Below are 17,592 nucleotides of genomic sequence, written 5' to 3'. Positions count from 1 at the left end.
GCAAATTCATAGAGACAGAAAATAGAAAAAGAGTTACCAGGAGCTAGAGGCCAATTAGGAATGCAGTCAGGACAAACTTTCTGTATGGGATGGAAAAAAGTTTTGGAAATTGAAAGTGGTAAGGATTTACACTTTGCATAACTGTGAATGCACATCACCACCACTGAATTTATACCTAAAGGATGAGAATGCTGGTAAATTTATGTTGCATTTATTTTACTCAGTTATTAAAAAGTGTGTATGTAAGGGAATAGATAAAACAAAATTGGCTAACTTGTTTGACTTGTTGAAAATTGTTGAAGGTAGATAATGGGTATTGTGGGAGCTTCTTATATAATTTTCTCCATTTTTTTGATGTATGTTTGAAAATTCCCATACTGAAAAAAAGTTTAAAAGATTTAAGAAACATAATGAATAAATACAAGAAGTCTCTTATAAAGATCTTGATTTTAACAAACCAAATATAAAAAGACATTTTTAAGACAACAGAAGAATTATAAAATTGACTGGGTATTAGATAATATCAAAGAATTTTCTGTAATTTTGTTGAGTGTGATAGTAATAATTTTGTAAGAAAATGTTCCTTTTTGAGATTCATTTCAATGTATGTAAAAGTTAAAGGACATAAAGTTTGGGATTTCTTAAAAAATAAAAAACTGTACAGATGGCCTAAAATTTCTGTTTTCATATGTTTATTGTAAAAAAGTATGAGTTTTAATTTTATTTATTTATTGGTAACAGGGATTTAACCCAGGGGTGCTTAACTACTGAGCCACATCCCCAGCCCTTTTTAAAAAAAATTTCGTATTTTGAGACAGGGTCTTGTTAAATTGCTTAGGATTTCAGTAAATTGCTAAGGCTGGCTTTGAACTTGCAATCTTCCTGCCTCAGCCTCCCAAGCTGCTAGGATTACAGGCATGCACTACCTCAGTGGACTTTGAGTTTTCATTTTAGTGCTTTATTTAAAGAGAGTTTCAGGCTAATTCTATTACACACTAACTTTCTAAATGTGGCATTTATCCTTGAAGGCAAGAGGGAGAGTTCTACCATTGTTTCTGTTCTGACTGAGGAAAATCATGTTTCTTACAGATTTAATTCCTGAAGTATTTAAAATGCAGTGACTTAAAACATACTATGAGGGACACAATAATCACAAGAAATAGTGTCTACCTGCATGACATCTTTAGTTTAATTGGAGCTGTGTGTCATAGACTGGACAATTCTGTAACTTGGACATTGTAAATATAATGCAAAATGCAAAACACTTCTGAGATAATCTTTTGAAAAGTCTTTTCCAGCTCTAAAGTTTTTTTTTTTTTTAACAAGTGTGAGGTATTGTTTATATTAAATGTCTGGAAAAATTAAAATAATGAAGGAAAATAGAGCTTATCATTACAAGGATCTTTCTTGCAATATTGTCTTGTGAATTATGTTTTATAACGGATGAAAATATAGAGTACCTGTTGATATTAATATATATTTTATTCTTACTCCTAAATTGAATAATGGTGTCTTCTGGTACATTTTATTATTTAAATTAGTCAAATGAAATTTATAATATGTATAAAAGCAAATATTCTTTGTCCATACAAATTGTAATTTTGGTTATTTATCTGTAGAGATATAGAATTCCTAATGGGACTTGAATTTATGATATATATGAGACCTCAATTTATACATGAATTAATTTTTAGTGTGAAGAGATTAGTGTGCTTTTTCCTCTGAAAAATGTTTTGGTGTTTTAAAAAATTAGTTTGGCATTACAATCTATGATCATAGGTTTGCAAAGGATTAAAAAGTTTATTTTGGGCTGGGGTTGTGGCTCAGTGGTAGAGTGCTTGCTTAGCATGTGTGAAGGTTCAATCCCCAGTACCACATAAAAAACTAAATAAACAAAGTAAAGGTATTGTGTCCATTTACAGCTAAAATATATATTTTTTAAAATTTTTATTTCTATTATGAGTCTTAGCAGATTGCTGACTTTGAATGGGAAAAAGTATAAAATTAATTTCAAAATAATTCTACTGATGCTGTATTTTATCTGAGTTTGTGCTTTTCTAAGCTCATTTGTTTTTTGAAAGCTACATTTCTGTTGTTTCAGGAGTTCTCAGAGAGTAGAGGGATTTTATGATTTTCTTTTTTCTTAATGAAATGTGGTAATAATTAGAAGTGGATGTAGAGGGAAGCAGGATCTCAAACATACCTTCTTTATTTAGAATCCACTTATTAAACACTTGTCATGTGTGAAGGACATGCATTAACTGAAGTATCAGCACAGTGGGTACTGTCATCATCTGCATCATACAGAAGAGGCAACTGAGGCACAGGGAGTGTGGTATAACTTGCCCCGGTGATAATTACCTAGCTTACCAGGGGCAGGTCCAGGATTCTGACCTCAGCCCTCATGCTCATAATTATCATGTTCCCCTGCCTCTAGGATTATTATTGCTGAATTTGTAATGATTATTTTATCTTTAGTGTTCCCACTAGAAAAATACAGTGCTTTTTTAAAGAAAGTCTTAATTTTGGAGTCAATAGGAAATGCTCATTGATCGAATAGAACATCTTAAATACTTTTACAAATAAAGGGGAAAGTAGTGGCATGTAGTAGCATGGGAATAGATGGCTGGTATCATAGATTTCTGAAGGAGGGGGTAAGATAGTTTTTACTTCAGGTCAGAGATTCTAAAATTCCATCAACCACACAGAACATGGAATGTCCTTCCTGCTGTTACTTTGCATGCTGGTGATCTAAATCCCTAGTTTTTTAAGGGTGGAGAGGTTAGCCTATTTTCTCTAGCTTTCTATAAAATGCCAAGTAATTTCCAGCTCAGTCTACTCAGTGGGAGCTAGCTCAGTGAACGAGCTGGTCTATGAAAAGTGCCCAGGCTGGAGCCTGCCAGTCAGTCACAGTTACATGCAAGTTGTGATTGCTGAGCACAGTGTGAGATGGAAACAATATTTAATCTGATAACATTTGTTTTTCAGGTTGCTAAAAATCAGCCAAGGGGCCAGGATCACATACATAAATAACTACAGTGGGGCAAAATGGGATTATAGTGATACCAGAAATGTGAAAAAACCTGTGATGGCAGAGGGGTTGCATTTGTTAGAGGGACTAAGGAAAGATCTAAACAGAAGTATTGACCTTTTCAGTTAAGGCAGCTTTTTCTGATGTGTGGGATCAGGTGGATCAGTGATGGGAGCTGATTTCAGGTAGCACTCTGACATGGCCTGAAACAACTTTGAATTCCATAGTGAAAAAAATGATTCTCTTCTCCAGCTAGTCTGCTCTCCTCAGAGAGCAGCTCTTGACTTAGTACTGGTAGGGACAGCTCTCCAACATATGCTCATCTGTCTTTTCTGCAAAGTGAGTGTAGACCTGAAGCTCAGAATATGGAGCATCTACTTTGGATTTGTGTAGCTTTTCTAGGAACAAAATAACATGGTTTGGGCATAAAAACAAACATGAAGATCAATGGAACAGAGTAGAAGACAGAGAAAAAAATCACACAGATACAGTCATGTATCTATCTGATCCTTGACAAAGGTGCCAAAAACAGGTTGGATAAAAGATAGCCTTTTTAACGTGCTGGAAAATGGTGCTGGGAAAACTGGATATTCATATGTACAAGAATGAAATTATATCTGTATCTATCACCCTGCACAAAAGTCAACTCAAAGTGCATCAAAGAGGTAGGAATTAGATCAGAAACTTGGCAAATGATAAAAGAAAACCTAGGATCACCACTCCAAAATAACTGTAGGCATTGATTTCCATAATAAGACCCCTAAAGTTCAAGAAATAAAACTCTAAAACCATAAGTGGGATGACATCAAATTAAAAGACTTCTGCACAGCCAAGGAAGCAAGAGCATGAAAAGACAGGCTACAGAATGGGAGAAAAACTTTGCCAGCTACTCCTTTTACAGGGGTTAATACTGAGAATACATAAAGAACTCAAAAAACAGGCTGGGCATATAGCTCAGTGGTAAAACCCTTACCTAGTGTGCATGAGGCCTTGGGTTCAATCCCCAGCACCACAACAAAACAACAACAACAACAAATTACACACACACACACACACAATAATTCAATCAATAAATGGGAAAATGAACTAAACAGACATTTCTCAAAAGAAATGTGGTCAATAAATATATGAAAAAATTCAACATCCTTAGCATCAAGGAAATACAAATCAAAACTACAATGAGAGTTCATCTCACCCTAGTTAAAATGGGAATCATCAAGAACATAAATAATAAGTGCTGGGAATGTGGAGAGAGAGGAACATTTATACATTGTTGGTGAGAATGTAATCAGTATAATTATTATGAAAAGCAGTATGGAGATCCCTTGAAAAGACTGGGAATGGAACCACCATATTTTTAAACAAGCTATTCTGCTCCTTGGTTTCATCAAAAAGAACTGAAATTGGCATACTATAGTGGTGCCTGTATTCCAGTGTTTATAGCAGCACAATTCACAAAAATAGCCAAGTTATGCAACCAGGCTTGGTGTCAACAGATGAATGAATAAAGAAAATGTCACACACACACACACACACACACACACACGAGTTTTATTCAGAAATAAAAAAGAATGAAATTATGTCATTTGCTGGTAAATGGATGGAAGTGAAGATCATCATGTTAAATAAAGTAAGCCAGACTCAGGAAGTCAAGGGTTGAAGGTTTTCTTTTATATGTGGAAGCTAGAGAGAAATAAGAAATTGAAAAAGGGGGATCTCATGAAAATAGAAGGGAGAGAATAGTGGAACAGAGGAAAGGGATCAAGGGAAAGGAGGAGGAGGGAGGGGAGGAACTTATGTATAATTTTAATGCACCAATTAAAAAACAAACATTAATAGTGCACTAATAAAAACAATAAAAAGAATCTGTGTAGCTTTCATTCTGTTTTCACAGTTACCTGATATTTATGCCAAGTTATACTGGTTTTCTCTGTCAAGTAGCAATACAAAGTTTTCTTTTTCTTTTTTTTTTTTTAAACATCAGATTATTTATTTTGCTTACACAAAATAAGGACCAGGGAACTTCACTATTTCGCCAGTTGAGAATGGCTGTTCTCCCTCCAACCCAGATGTCTCTTGGAGGACCAGATGTGTCAGCTTGGTTTGATTGATTCCATGTTTTGTTTTGTTTTTTCCCCCTGGAATATTGTCTCTGTTGAAAAACTGGCTTCACAAAGAAGGTGGCAGCAGGAAAATTTCAGAATCCAAAGCTTAAAAATAAGTCTTGGGTAGTGTGGGGTTATTTTCTGTCTCTGGGGGGGATCATCCAGTGTCCGAGGCCTGGGGACGGAGGCAAAGTCCACAGCTGCCCATCTAGGAGATGTCACTCTCAGTAGCGTCTGGTGTCCTAATCTGTGCTCACCCAGGATAACCGTGGGTAAGGTGCAGCATGTCACAGGGGCCCCCTGACCCTCTGGGAGACAGAGCTCTCCCTGCGCAGACCCCGGGGCTGAGGGTCAGAGACCAGGAGAGAATCAACGACTGTCCCTGCCTGTGGTCCCTGAGGTTCTGGGACAGGGATGCAGGAGGCAGCCAGTGTCACAAGACATCCCTGTCCCCAGCCAGGCCAGGCGCCTGGCTAAGCGAGGAGAAAGAGGCCCTCCTCAGGGCCTGGCCCCTGTGCCTGTTCTCACTTCCTCCCAGCACTGCCTGAAAGGGGAGGAAGTGACACCCAGGGGAAGACCGGGAAGTGAGGCCACCGTCACATTCAAGTTCAGGGTGTGACAGCTCAGTCTGCCCCCCAACAGGCCCCATACTAGGCTCCCCTTCATGGGCCACATCTCTTCTGAGAATCACACCCTGCCCTTTATAGGCACAAGGATCCAGAAATTCCAGGAACATGTCCATGTTTAGGCCCTCGGATCCGGAAGTTCCTCAGGCATCCATGTTTAGGCCCCTGGACCTCAGGCGCACGTCCATTAAGCCCCAGGATCCGGAAGTTCCATGGGTGCACGTCCATATTTAGGCCCCCGGATCCGGAAGTTCCTCGGGCGCACATCCATGTTTAGGCGGTAGCATCCAGAAGTTCCTCAGGCGTCCATATTTAGGTCCACGGATCCAGAGGTTCCTCGGGTGCATGTCCGTGTTTAGGCCCCGGATCCGGAAGTTCCTCAGGCATCCATGTTTAGGCCCCAGGATCTGGAAGTTCCTCAGGTGCACGTTCATCTTTGGGCTCTCGGATCCGGAAGTTCCTCAGTCCTCCATGTTTAGGCCTCCGGATCTGGAAGTTCCTCAGTTGCATGTCCATGTTTAGGCTCTAGGATCCGGAAGTCCCTTTGGTGCACGTCCATGTTGAGACTCTAGGATTTGTAAGTTCCTCAGGCGTCCATATTTAGGTCCCCGGATCTGGAAGTTCCTCAGGTACATGTCCATCTTTGGGCCCTCAGATCCGGAAGTGCTTCAGGCGTCCATGTTTAGGCCCCTGGATCCGGAAGTTCCTCGGGTGCACGTCCATGTTTAGGCCACCGGATCCAGAAGTTTCTCAGGCACACGTTCATGTTTAAGCCCCAGGATCTGGAAGTTCATCGGTGCACATCCATGTTTAGGCTCCTGGGTCCGTAAGTTCCTCAGGTGCACGTCCATGATTAGGCTCTAGGATCCGGAAGTTCCTCAGTCCTCCATGTTTAGGCCAAAGCATCCGGAAGTTCCTCAGGCACACGTCCATGTTTAAGCCTCCAGGTTCCTCAGACATCCATATTTAGGCTCTGGGATCCAGAAGTGCCTCAGGAGTCCATGTTTAGGCCCTAGGATCAGGCATGCCTCAGGCATCCATGTTTAGGCCCTCAGAAATTCCTCAGACGCACATCCATGTTTAAGCCCCTGTATCTGGAAGTTCCTTAGGTGTACATTTAGGCCCCCGGATCAATACAGTGTTTTCTTTATGAATAAACTTCTTTAAGCCAATGTGAATTGATTAAAAGAAAAAACATTAAGGAAATAATATTAAATGTGGTTTGTGGATTTTGGTAAGTAATAAGGCTAGCTTATGAAAGAGAGATGGACATTTACCAGGGACAGCAAGAGTATGGTATAGGTTCAATCTAGTAAAGGGTATGAGTAAAAAGTAAGTTCGAGAGCAAGAAACATTTTAGTCTGGGGGTAGTAAGCTTCATGACTGATGAATAATAAGGGTAGGGGGGTACAAAACCATACTAAAATTTCATTAGTAACAAAGTTTTACAACCTGTTAATAATCACTGATATTCTTAAACTGCTTTTTTTCTTATATTTTACATGGAAATTTTTCTTGTAGATCTGAGGAGAAAATTAAGCACTTCAGTCAACTTAAATCTGAACTTTTTCTTAAAGACAGTACCTTGAGGAAGATACTTTGTTTAATTACGGAACTTAAGGTGGCAGCCCAGAAAAATTTCATTCTGAAAAGACTTTTTTGGAAAGTAGGTGTTTTATTTTTAATCTATAAAACTTGTTTGACCTGGTTATTCAAGCATAAATTAAAATATGAAGTTGTATGCTGATGCTATGTTTCAAATTGTTGTTTAAATTTAATACAATCATGTCTTAATACTTGAAAGTTTGTTAGGTAGTCAGTAATGTTTAAATGGGGTGGGGAGATAGGGGTTGGAGAGAGAGGGTGGCCATAGCACAAAGTGGCTCACATGGGTTGGGTTGGTAGACCCAAAGAGAGGTATTAGAACTGTGTGTGGTGGCCCATGCCTGTAATCCTAGTGGCTCAGGAGGTTGAGGCAGGAGAATCACAATTTCAAAGCCAGCCTAAGCAACTTAGCAAGGCTTTAAGCAACTTAGTGAGACCCTGTCTCAAGATAAAAAAAATAAAAAGGGCTGGGGATGTGGCTCAGTAGTTAAATTCCCCTGGGTTCAATCCCTAGTACCTGCACCCAACACTCCCCAAAAAAGAGGTTTTAGAGGGAAAGTTTTTAAATATGAGTTGTAATATGGGAAAGTATATTTCAAGAAGTTTTACTGTACAGATTCCTCTATAATGAAAATGTAATTTTAAATAATTACTTTTGAGGGTTGTGGCTCAGTGGTAGAGCACTTTACCTAGCCTGTGTGAGGTACTGGGTTCAATTCTCAGCACCACATATAAATAAATAAAATAAAGGTCCATTGACAACTTAAAAAAAAAAAGAATTACTTTTGAGTGTGGGATAGTTATTTTTAAAAATGTGACTCCTGAGAAAACAAGGCAGCCTAGTTCTCACTTGGTTAAGTTATAAATGCTTCATTTTCAGTTTCAGGGGAAAGGTTTGAAGAAGCTCAGATGATTAATGATGTGGTGGTAATGAGGCCAAGGTGAAGTGGTAAGCCCTGCCTAAGGCCAAACTCATGTTGGTGGATATATGTTGCATCCTAATTCTGGCTAGTGGCCTCATACATAGCTGCTACCATCTTATTGAGCAGTTGTGAAATATATAACCCCTCCACCATTATAGACAGTCCTGGCCACTTCTTAATTCTAGATAATACAAATGTAGGATGACCAACCATGTTGGTTTGCCTAGACTAGGGTGACCAGCTGTTCCAGTTAATGTGGGCCTGAGGAAGTTCCTGGGACATGGGAAGGCTAGGACAGTCTCATGCAAATCAGGATGGTCTATCACTCTAATTAGAGAACAGAATCAGCATAGAGAGTAATATGCCAAATGTCTGAAAACATTGAGATTCAGGTAAGAATGATGTGGTACTGCATGGTTCTAAAATGGTCCATACTGGACAGATATTGTAAGGAATGCAACATCCATGTTTTGACTCTAGGATTTGAGGAGAATTGTGGAAAATAAAGGGATGAACATCAAAAAGACCAACCACATTGATTATGAAAATGGAAATGGAATTCATGTGGAAAGGCTAAAGAAATTGGGATTATCGTCACCCAACTAAACCTCCCCACTCCATCCCACACATGGTATTAATTTAGTCAATGACCCTGATTATGTGGGCTTCTTTGTTGAAAAACCTCTTGTGACTTTTCTTACTAAATTAAGTGCAGCCACGTTGGCATTTAAGACTCTCCACTAATGGTCTCTGTCACAGACTCTGAATTTGGACAGGCCTGGCCTTTATTTTAGGAAGGCAGTTTATCAGCAAGGGACTATCATCTGGGCAGGGCAAGTCCTGGTATCTGATCCAGCTCATGGAGAAGGTATAGTTCCCAAGGGTGGGAGTGATCTTTAGATAGAAGTGGGCAAAATTAAATATGTGAGCATTCCAGCATATGGGTGAAATTACACTAGATGTACAAGCATTTGGTACTAGGATGATCTGCTTATTTAAGGTGTGGGAACAGGTCTTTCATGGAATGTGAGGTCTGGATCCAGGATCAAGGACACAAAGATTGTCAAGAGTAAAGCTAATAGCTGGGTAAGGATGGGAAAGGATTTCAGTCAGGATACCCCTTAGACAAACTGAAAACAATCAGGGATTGAATTTATTTATTTATTTATTTGTTTATTTATTTATTTAGTGGTGCTTGGGCTTGAATCCAGGGCCTGCAAGACAAGCACTCTAACAAACACTGAGCTATATCCCCAGCCCAGGGATTGGGTTTAAAGTGGATGTTTAGATAGGAGAACCAAAGTGCCATCTGAGGGTTAGATAGGAAGAAGTCATTTAAACATCTCCAATATTAAACCAAGCCTGATGTAGGTGGCTATGGCTGTGGAGCAAAAATAAAGATGCAGACAGAGAATAAAGCCAGACCTAATACACTAATACACAGTGTCTGCTAACCACTTCATCTTCTTTCTGAAGTCTGTCTTCTAAAAGCTTGAGCTCTGTGGTATGACTTGAATACCCTGAAATGAAATTATGTCATTTTCAGGAAAATGGATGGAATTCAAGAACATTATGTTAAATGAATGAACCAAAGTTTTTCTAGGATACATCTTCCATTTTCTATTGTTAAACTCCTACCCATTCTTCAAGGTTCAGCTCAAATGTCATCTTTCTGCCTTTCCTGTCATCCTCAGCGAAGAACTTTAGTAAAATCTTCCCTTTTTATCTTCTATAGCAGCTCTGTCCATGGAACTTTCTTTGATGTCTCATAATCTGTGGTGCTCAGTATGGTAGACATTAGCCACATGTGACTATTAATGCACTTCAGTGTGGCTAAAGACAAAGGAAGTGAAATTCTGATTTTAATTTAATTCATTTACAGAGCCACTGTGGTCAGTGGCTACTATATTGGCCAGTGCAGTTCTATGGCATTTTTCATAGTATTTTCTAATAATTCAATAGACATTCATTGCAGTTCTAATGGTAGCAGAAGCGGGCATTAGAAATGCAAGTGTGGTTAAGATATTCAGTTCCTCATGTTTACATTGTTGAGATTATAAATTAGTACAACCAGTGTAGAAATCAGTATGGAAGTTCCTCAAAAGACTAGGAATGGAACCACCATATGATCCAGCTATACCACTCCTTAGTGTTTATCCAAAAGAATTAAAGTCATTAGTATCATTACTATAGTGATGCATACATACATGGATTGTGCAATCCATGTGGATTGCACAATCCACAATAGCCAAACTATGGAAACAGTCTAGGTATACATCAATGAGTGAATAAAGAAAAAGTGTTATATATACACATTGAAGTTTTTATTCAGTCATAAAGAAGAATGAAGCTTTTTCTGCTTTCTGATCATAATGTGAACAGCTTCCCTCCACCACACTCTTCTGCCTCACCGCGAGCCCTTAGGAATGGAGCCTGCTGTCTATTGATTGAGAATTCTGAAATTGTGAGCCCTTAAACAAACTTTTCATCCTGTACAATTGTTCTGGTCAGGTCTTTTAGTCAGAGCAGCAAAAAAGCTGACTGAAACAGAAATTGGTAGTGAGAAGTGGGATCCTTGCTGAGACTAACCTGACCATGTGATTCATAAGTTTCTGGAGCATTTTAGAATTGGTGGGAGGAATTTTGAGATGTTTAGCAGTGCAAGCTGTAAATGCTTTAGATTGTTGTAAGCAGAAATGAATGGCTGATTTCAGTGGGAGCTCAGAACACTAGAATGCCAATAGGACCATGGACAGTGAAGAAAGGGCTTAAGAGGGCTTAGAAAAAAAAGGAGAACACTATTGGTAATTGGACTAGAGGCCATTCGTGTTATATTCTGGCTGAGAATTTGTCTGTCTTTTGCCCATATCCTGAGATTTTCTGTGAGACTAATTTTAAAAGTGATGGACTCTTTAATCTGTTTCGAAGAAATCTCTAGTCAGCATAGCATTCAGATGGTGGCATGGACATTTTTGGTGGCTTTTAGGCAAATCTATTGTGATAATCAGAAGCAGAAAGCAGAGCAGAAAGATTTGAAAAACTTGGACTTGAAAGGTGGAAGTAAAACCAGGGCTAAGAAAGTTGCAGTTGTTAAAAACATTACTGCCACTGAAGAAATGCTAAAGACTTTGCCTAGAGACAATGAGAAAGATGGCTTGAGGACATCTCAGGAGCTGGCAAGTTCATATCCATCTCAGACTCAAGGAAATAAAAGTAAAAAATTCTCTAGAGAATAGACCAGTGGGACACTTTTTTGCACAAGGGAGCCTAGGAAGTTTTTTCAACAGACTCAGCCACCCAGACACTCAGAGGCTGCAGGAGCCAGGGTCCCTTGAGGCTTTAATACTGCTTGAGTTGGTGTTAGACCTTGGTGTCAACCATGTGGTGTTGCTTCTGCAGGAATGCAGGATGCTAGAGCTAAGGGATCATGGAGGATTCCACCAAGATTTCAAATGAAGGCCTGGGAGGCCAGGCAAAGTGCAGCAGGGTCAGAGTCCCTGTGGGCAACCCGAGAGGACAATACATGGAGATGTGAGAAGGAAGCTAAAACTGCAGTGGAAAACCCCAAAATTAAGAAATGCCAGTACCATGGAACATCTGCTGAGGAAACCTGCAGAAGTTAAGTTGAGGCAAGCCAACTAAAAGTCTACAGGGGAGACCTGCACAGAACATTACCTTGCCATGTGCCCCAGATGCCTAACATGGAGCTATAGGACTTGTTTGTCCAGCTGGATTCAGTCTTGCTTTGGTCCTAGCCCTTCTTTCTATGCCCCTATTTCTGTGAATGGAAGTGTTTACTCTGTGCCTTTACATATTGGGTACTTGTAAGTTGCTTTTGATTTTTACAGGCGCTCACTATGCAAGCTTGCCCTAAGTCTCAGAGGAGACTTTGGACTTGAACTTTGGGCAATCTTGAACTATTGAGACTTATTGGGGACTTATGAAAATGGACAAAATGTATTTTGCATTGTGAGATGAGTGTGAGCTTTTGGGGGCCAGGGGCAGAATGTTATGGTTTGGAAGTGAGGTGTCCCCCAAAAACTCACACGTGAGACAATGTGAGAGGGTTCAGAAGGGAAATGATTTGATTGTGAAAGCCTTAACCCAATCAGTGGATTAATCTCTTGACTTAATTGACTGTAACTGGAGGTGGGTAGGGTGTGGCTGGAGGAGGTGGGTCATTGGGTGCATGGCTTTGAGGTATAATTTGTATTTGGCAAGTGGAGATCTCTATCTCTGCTTTTCTGATAATCATGTGAGCCACTTCCTTCCACCACACTCTTGCACCATGATGTTCTGCCTCACCTTGTGCCCTTAGGAATGGAGCTGGCTGTCTATGGACTGAGACCTCTGAAACCATGAGCCCTTCTCTACAAAAATAAAATGAAATAAAATAAAAATAAAAAGAAGAATATATGTCATTTGCGAAAATGGATGGAACTTGAGAACATGTTAACTGAAATAAGCCAAACTCAGAAAGTCAAGGGTCATATGTTTTCTCTAATATGTGGAAGATAGAGAGGAAGAAGGAAAAGAAGTAGTGAAGATCTCATAAAAATCGAAGGGAGATCTGTAGAGTAAGAGTAAAAGAGACCAGGGAGAGGGAGGAGGGAAGGAAAAGGGAAAATATTGGATGATACTGACCAAATTATATTGTTATAGTATGTGCATGTACAAATAATAACAATGATTCCCACCATTATATACAACTATAATGCACCAATAAAAATATGGAAAAAAAATTAAAAAGAAAATATGAGGAAAAGAAGATATCTATTTTCAAGAATTAGATGTGTGTGTGTGTGTGTGTGTGTGTGTGTTTATTACTATAGTTATTGGCACAGCTCTCTCTTTTTTTTATTGGTTGTTCAAAACATTACAAAGCTCATGACATATCATCTTTCATACATTTGACTCAAGTGGGTTATGAACTCCCATTTCAGCTCTATTATTTACTACAACATGCTATACACTTCTTCAGGACAGGCATGTGTCTTACTTACTCATCTCTGTGTTCTTCCTAAGTTAAGTCCTAAGACAATGAATGCATATTCGACATCTTGGAAATGATTCCTATGTGATATCAAATTTATTCTCTTGTGAAAATTAATGTGGTAAGAAGTCTAGGAATAAAACATTCATGTTCTGTTTCACACTTGGAAATGCTGCAGACATTTTTTAATGTAATATTCTTAGATGTACCAAAATAGAAGATCTTTTAATTCAGTCTTCAAATATGAAAGATCAGAGTGAATGGAGAGGGAGATAAAAGGCATGTGGGTACCATCCTGATTGGAGTCTTTCCACACTTTAGTGGACTACCCATGGCCCACTCCCTGGCCATGCCATCAAGACCTGGTAGTTTTATGTTTTTTCTTTCTCCTCCACAAAATCTATTCTTATATTCATTTACACAAAGTTAGCATCTGTAACTAATAAATGTCAACATTCCTACTTTTTTTAGAAGCTTTTTTAAAAGTTTAAATGATTGCTATCATGTCCATGAGTGAAAGCTGTGGTTTTTCTACTTTATATTGAATTTCCCTGAACATAGGTTGTATAAAGCTCCTTCAGGAACTCACAGTAAGGTCTAGAGATTAGAGGCTACTTTATTTTTCGTTCCTGGAAAAGAAGATGGAAAATTTTACACACACAAACACACACACACACACAAATACATATATGAACAGATGTATGCACACATGTCATACATATATGTATAGATGTATATACATACATGCATATATGTGTATACATATATTCCTACTTTGTGTATACATCTATACATATATGTATGTATGTGTGTGTATATATTTATATATTTTAAAATCAACTTATTGGGGTATAGGTTGTTTTCTTTAAAGTCATCTTTTTCATTGTATTGCAATTAGAACTTAAATTATGAGAACACTTTCTTATAGGTCGACTAAACTGAAAGTTTTAGGAATACAGGCTTATGTCTTATCTGTGTTGCTCAGCTCAAGGTGTTATTTTATTACCTAGCATAGTACCTGCTGTAGAGCTGGCAATCAGTAGTTATAAGTTCAGTTACTGGATAAATGCATAAATGAGAGTTCTCTATTCATGTCCTTTCCTAGTCTTTTATTTTTCTCCATGAGGTTTTTTTTTTCTAGTTTTTAAAAAGCCTAGTAAAATACATATAACGGTTACCATCTTTAACATTTTTGAGTGTACATTTCAGTGGAATTAAGTACATTCACACTGTTGCTCAACCATTAGCACCATAATCTCCAGAACTCTAGTCATCTTGCAAAACTGAAATGCCAAACTCATTAAACAATAACTGCCTAATCCTCTACCACCCTGCCCCTAGCTCTTGGGAACCATTCTACTTTTGTCTCTATCAATTTGACTAGTCCAAATACCTCATATCAGTAGAATCATAGACTATTTGTCTTTTTGTGACTGGCTTATTACACTGGGTTATATGGTAATTCTATTTTTAGTTTTTTGAGGAACCACTATACTGTTTTCTATAGTGTCTTGCTATTTTATATTTACACTGGAAATGATTATGACTAGGAATCATTTCCAAGATGTCGAATATGCATTCATTGTCTTAGGGTTCCAATTTCTCATTCTCACCAACCCTTGTTATTGTGTGTGTGTGTGTGTGTGTGTGTGTGTTTATAACAGCCATCTGAATGAATGGGAAGTGATACGTCATTGCAGTTTTAAAAAAATATTTTTTAGTTATACATGGACACAATACCTTTATTTGGTTTATTTATTTTTATGTGGTGCTGAAGATCGAATCCAGTGCCTCACATGTGTGAGGCAAGCGCTCTGCCATTGAGCCACAACCCCATCCCTTCATTGCAGTTTTGATTTGCATTTCCTTAATGGTTATTGATGTTGAACATCTTTTCATGTGTTTATTGGATATTTGTATATCTTATTTGAAGAAGTTATTGGGGTATAATTATAAATCATGTAAATAATACATATAAATACATATAAATGTACCCATATTTAAGGGTATAGCTTGAAGAGTTTTGATGAATATGTATCCATGTAATACTAACCCATTCAAGGTTTAGGACATATCTGTCACCCCAGAAGGCTACTGTGTGCCCTTTGACAGGAAGTTCCCTTACACTCCTGGCCTCAGGAAACTAATGATATTTTTTTTGTCACTATTATAAATTAACATGGACTGTTTTAGTAGTCCTCTAACATGGAATTGTTCACAATGTACTCTTTTGGCTTAATGCTTCTGAGAGTCTTCCATGTTATTATAGATTGGTTGTACGATATTTAGGGAGTAAAATTTCATGAACCAATGAGCAGATGGGAGATCATAATAACTGAAATTTATTAAGCACTTATGATGTGCTAAGCACTATTCAACTTTACAAATTCTATCTTATTTAGTCTCAACACCAACTCCATGAAGCAAAACAATTAACACTATTTTAGAGATGGAGTAACTGAGTCATAGGGACCATAAATAACTTGCCAAATATCATACAGCCAACAAGTGGCAGAGCTAGGAAGTGAATTTGGAGAGCTTTGCTCCAGAGTCAAGTGTGTTAAGCTGCCTCACTGCTAATTTATCAGGTACTGGGTAAGCCCAAGCACATGGAGAGGATCTGGTGTCCATCCTACTCCTTTTCCTTTCCCTTTCTGCACTGCCATCCTTAGCCTATTCTCATGCCATATCACCTAAGCAAGAGCACACAACACTTGTCTAAATGGAGTCTAAGTTGTCACTAGTAATCAGTAGTCCAGGAGAAAAAAGTGAAAAACAGGAATAGAAAAGAGAAGCAATTATACAACTTTTCTCATTAGTACCAACTTGCCTGATTTGATGGGCCAGTGCTTATTTTCATGCTTGATTTATCTCATGAAACTAAATAAGAATACAACAATATTAGTTCCCCAACTCTGAGTCAGTATTTCTTGAGACAAAAACAGTGATCTGTGTTTCCACTGTTTTACCAGAAATATGTCATTCTGCATAATTTTTACAGGGTATATTTGTGATATGCACTTGTTTTTGTGTTAGTAAACATTTTAAAACAAGAGCTTTCCTATCCATTATTTCATTATATCCTGACAAAAGCCCAATTACTTTGGAAAGGCAGGAACTATTAAAAAAAAACCCAAGATAATTGAATGATTTGTCTGAGATTATACACTAACTTTTGGATGATCATCAATATTAGTGGTTCAGCCAGGCCTAAATGGCATCTCTTTACATCATCCCCTAGTTCTTGTTCTGTTCACCAGTACAGAGGTCTCCTGGTTGTAATAAAACTTATATTGTCAACTTGGATCATGTTAATGTTAATGAGAAATAATGTAACTTATTTATTGAATCAAAAAACAAATCATTTTCCATACTTTCATGTAAGGATAGAGAGTTTTAACAGTAGATATCTTAATTACCGTGTTCTTTCCCACTTGTTTTCACAGACCAGTGACCTTTTCTACTTCCTAGTGAACAAACTACATGAGTACTTACCAGAGTCTAAGGATAAGAATGCACTTCAAAATAAAAGCCAAAGGGTTGATGAGCTGGTGTAAGTACCAACTAGATACTTTGATAGTTCCCCCCTACAGTGTTAATGATAAATTGAAGGCACTAGACAAAATATATGTGGTATTAATAATTAATGGTGCTGCAAGTTTCACTTCACAAAGAATTTTAAAAATTGCATTACACAAGAAACTGGTAACATTGGCTGTCCCAAAGAGGAAAAATGGGTGACTGGAGGAAAATCATCATTTATTGTATCTCCTTTTTCACCTTTGATATTTTGAGTCATCAAATATTATTTATTTGAAAAAAAGGAGAAATCATGCAATTTTCTTTCTTTCTCCTCTTTGTTTTCTAGGACATGCATTGAAATTATACAGACCTTAGGACTGATGTTCAGAGAAACAGAAATTGAATCATCACGCCTAAACACATTGGCAGCTAAGAAGTAAGATCTTTGAGAAGACATTGGCCCTTGTAGTTTTGATTTGTTAACTGTTCTTGTTGAATGTCTTCCAAAACACATAATATTCTAACTTCTCAGTTCAACCCTCTTGTAAGTACATTACACTCTTTTGACTCTCTGATTCCTTCTGTGATGATTAGATTAATTGGCACATGCTGAGTTCTCTTTGTCCCTTTGGATTATTAAGGGTACAGAGGTTTTAATAACATAATTTTATCTTTTATCCTAGTTTGGTGAACTCGAAAAAGACCAAATAACCCATCATACATTAAAAGCCAGGGACTTTCCACGAGAATTTTCTAGGGTTCATTTGTATCTACAACAGAAAAATCA

General features: G+C 38.0%; 1 protein-coding gene across 2 annotated transcripts in view; it reads left to right on the top strand.

Annotated features, from left to right (window-relative positions):
• CUNH12orf56 (chromosome unknown C12orf56 homolog) overlaps window positions 1-17,592 on the top strand; it is an 81,671-nt gene that overhangs the window by 43,595 nt on the left and 20,484 nt on the right. For both annotated transcript variants that reach the window (XM_046430731.2, XM_046430733.2), the window contains exons 6-8: window positions 7,284-7,428; window positions 16,730-16,836; window positions 17,152-17,241. In XM_046430731.2, coding sequence (XP_046286687.2) covers window positions 7,284-7,428; window positions 16,730-16,836; window positions 17,152-17,241 — 342 coding nt within the window. The remainder of the gene's footprint in view (window positions 1-7,283; window positions 7,429-16,729; window positions 16,837-17,151; window positions 17,242-17,592) is intronic.

This window comes from Marmota monax, unplaced genomic scaffold, assembly GCF_021218885.2.
Source record: "Marmota monax isolate L192 unplaced genomic scaffold, Marmota_monax_Labrador192_F-V1.1 WCK01_AAM20220418_F8-fsc00056, whole genome shotgun sequence".
Taxonomy (NCBI): Eukaryota; Metazoa; Chordata; class Mammalia; order Rodentia; family Sciuridae; genus Marmota; species Marmota monax.
The sequence above is the reverse complement of the archived record's forward strand: the minus strand, read 5'-3'. Positions and strand labels throughout refer to the sequence as shown.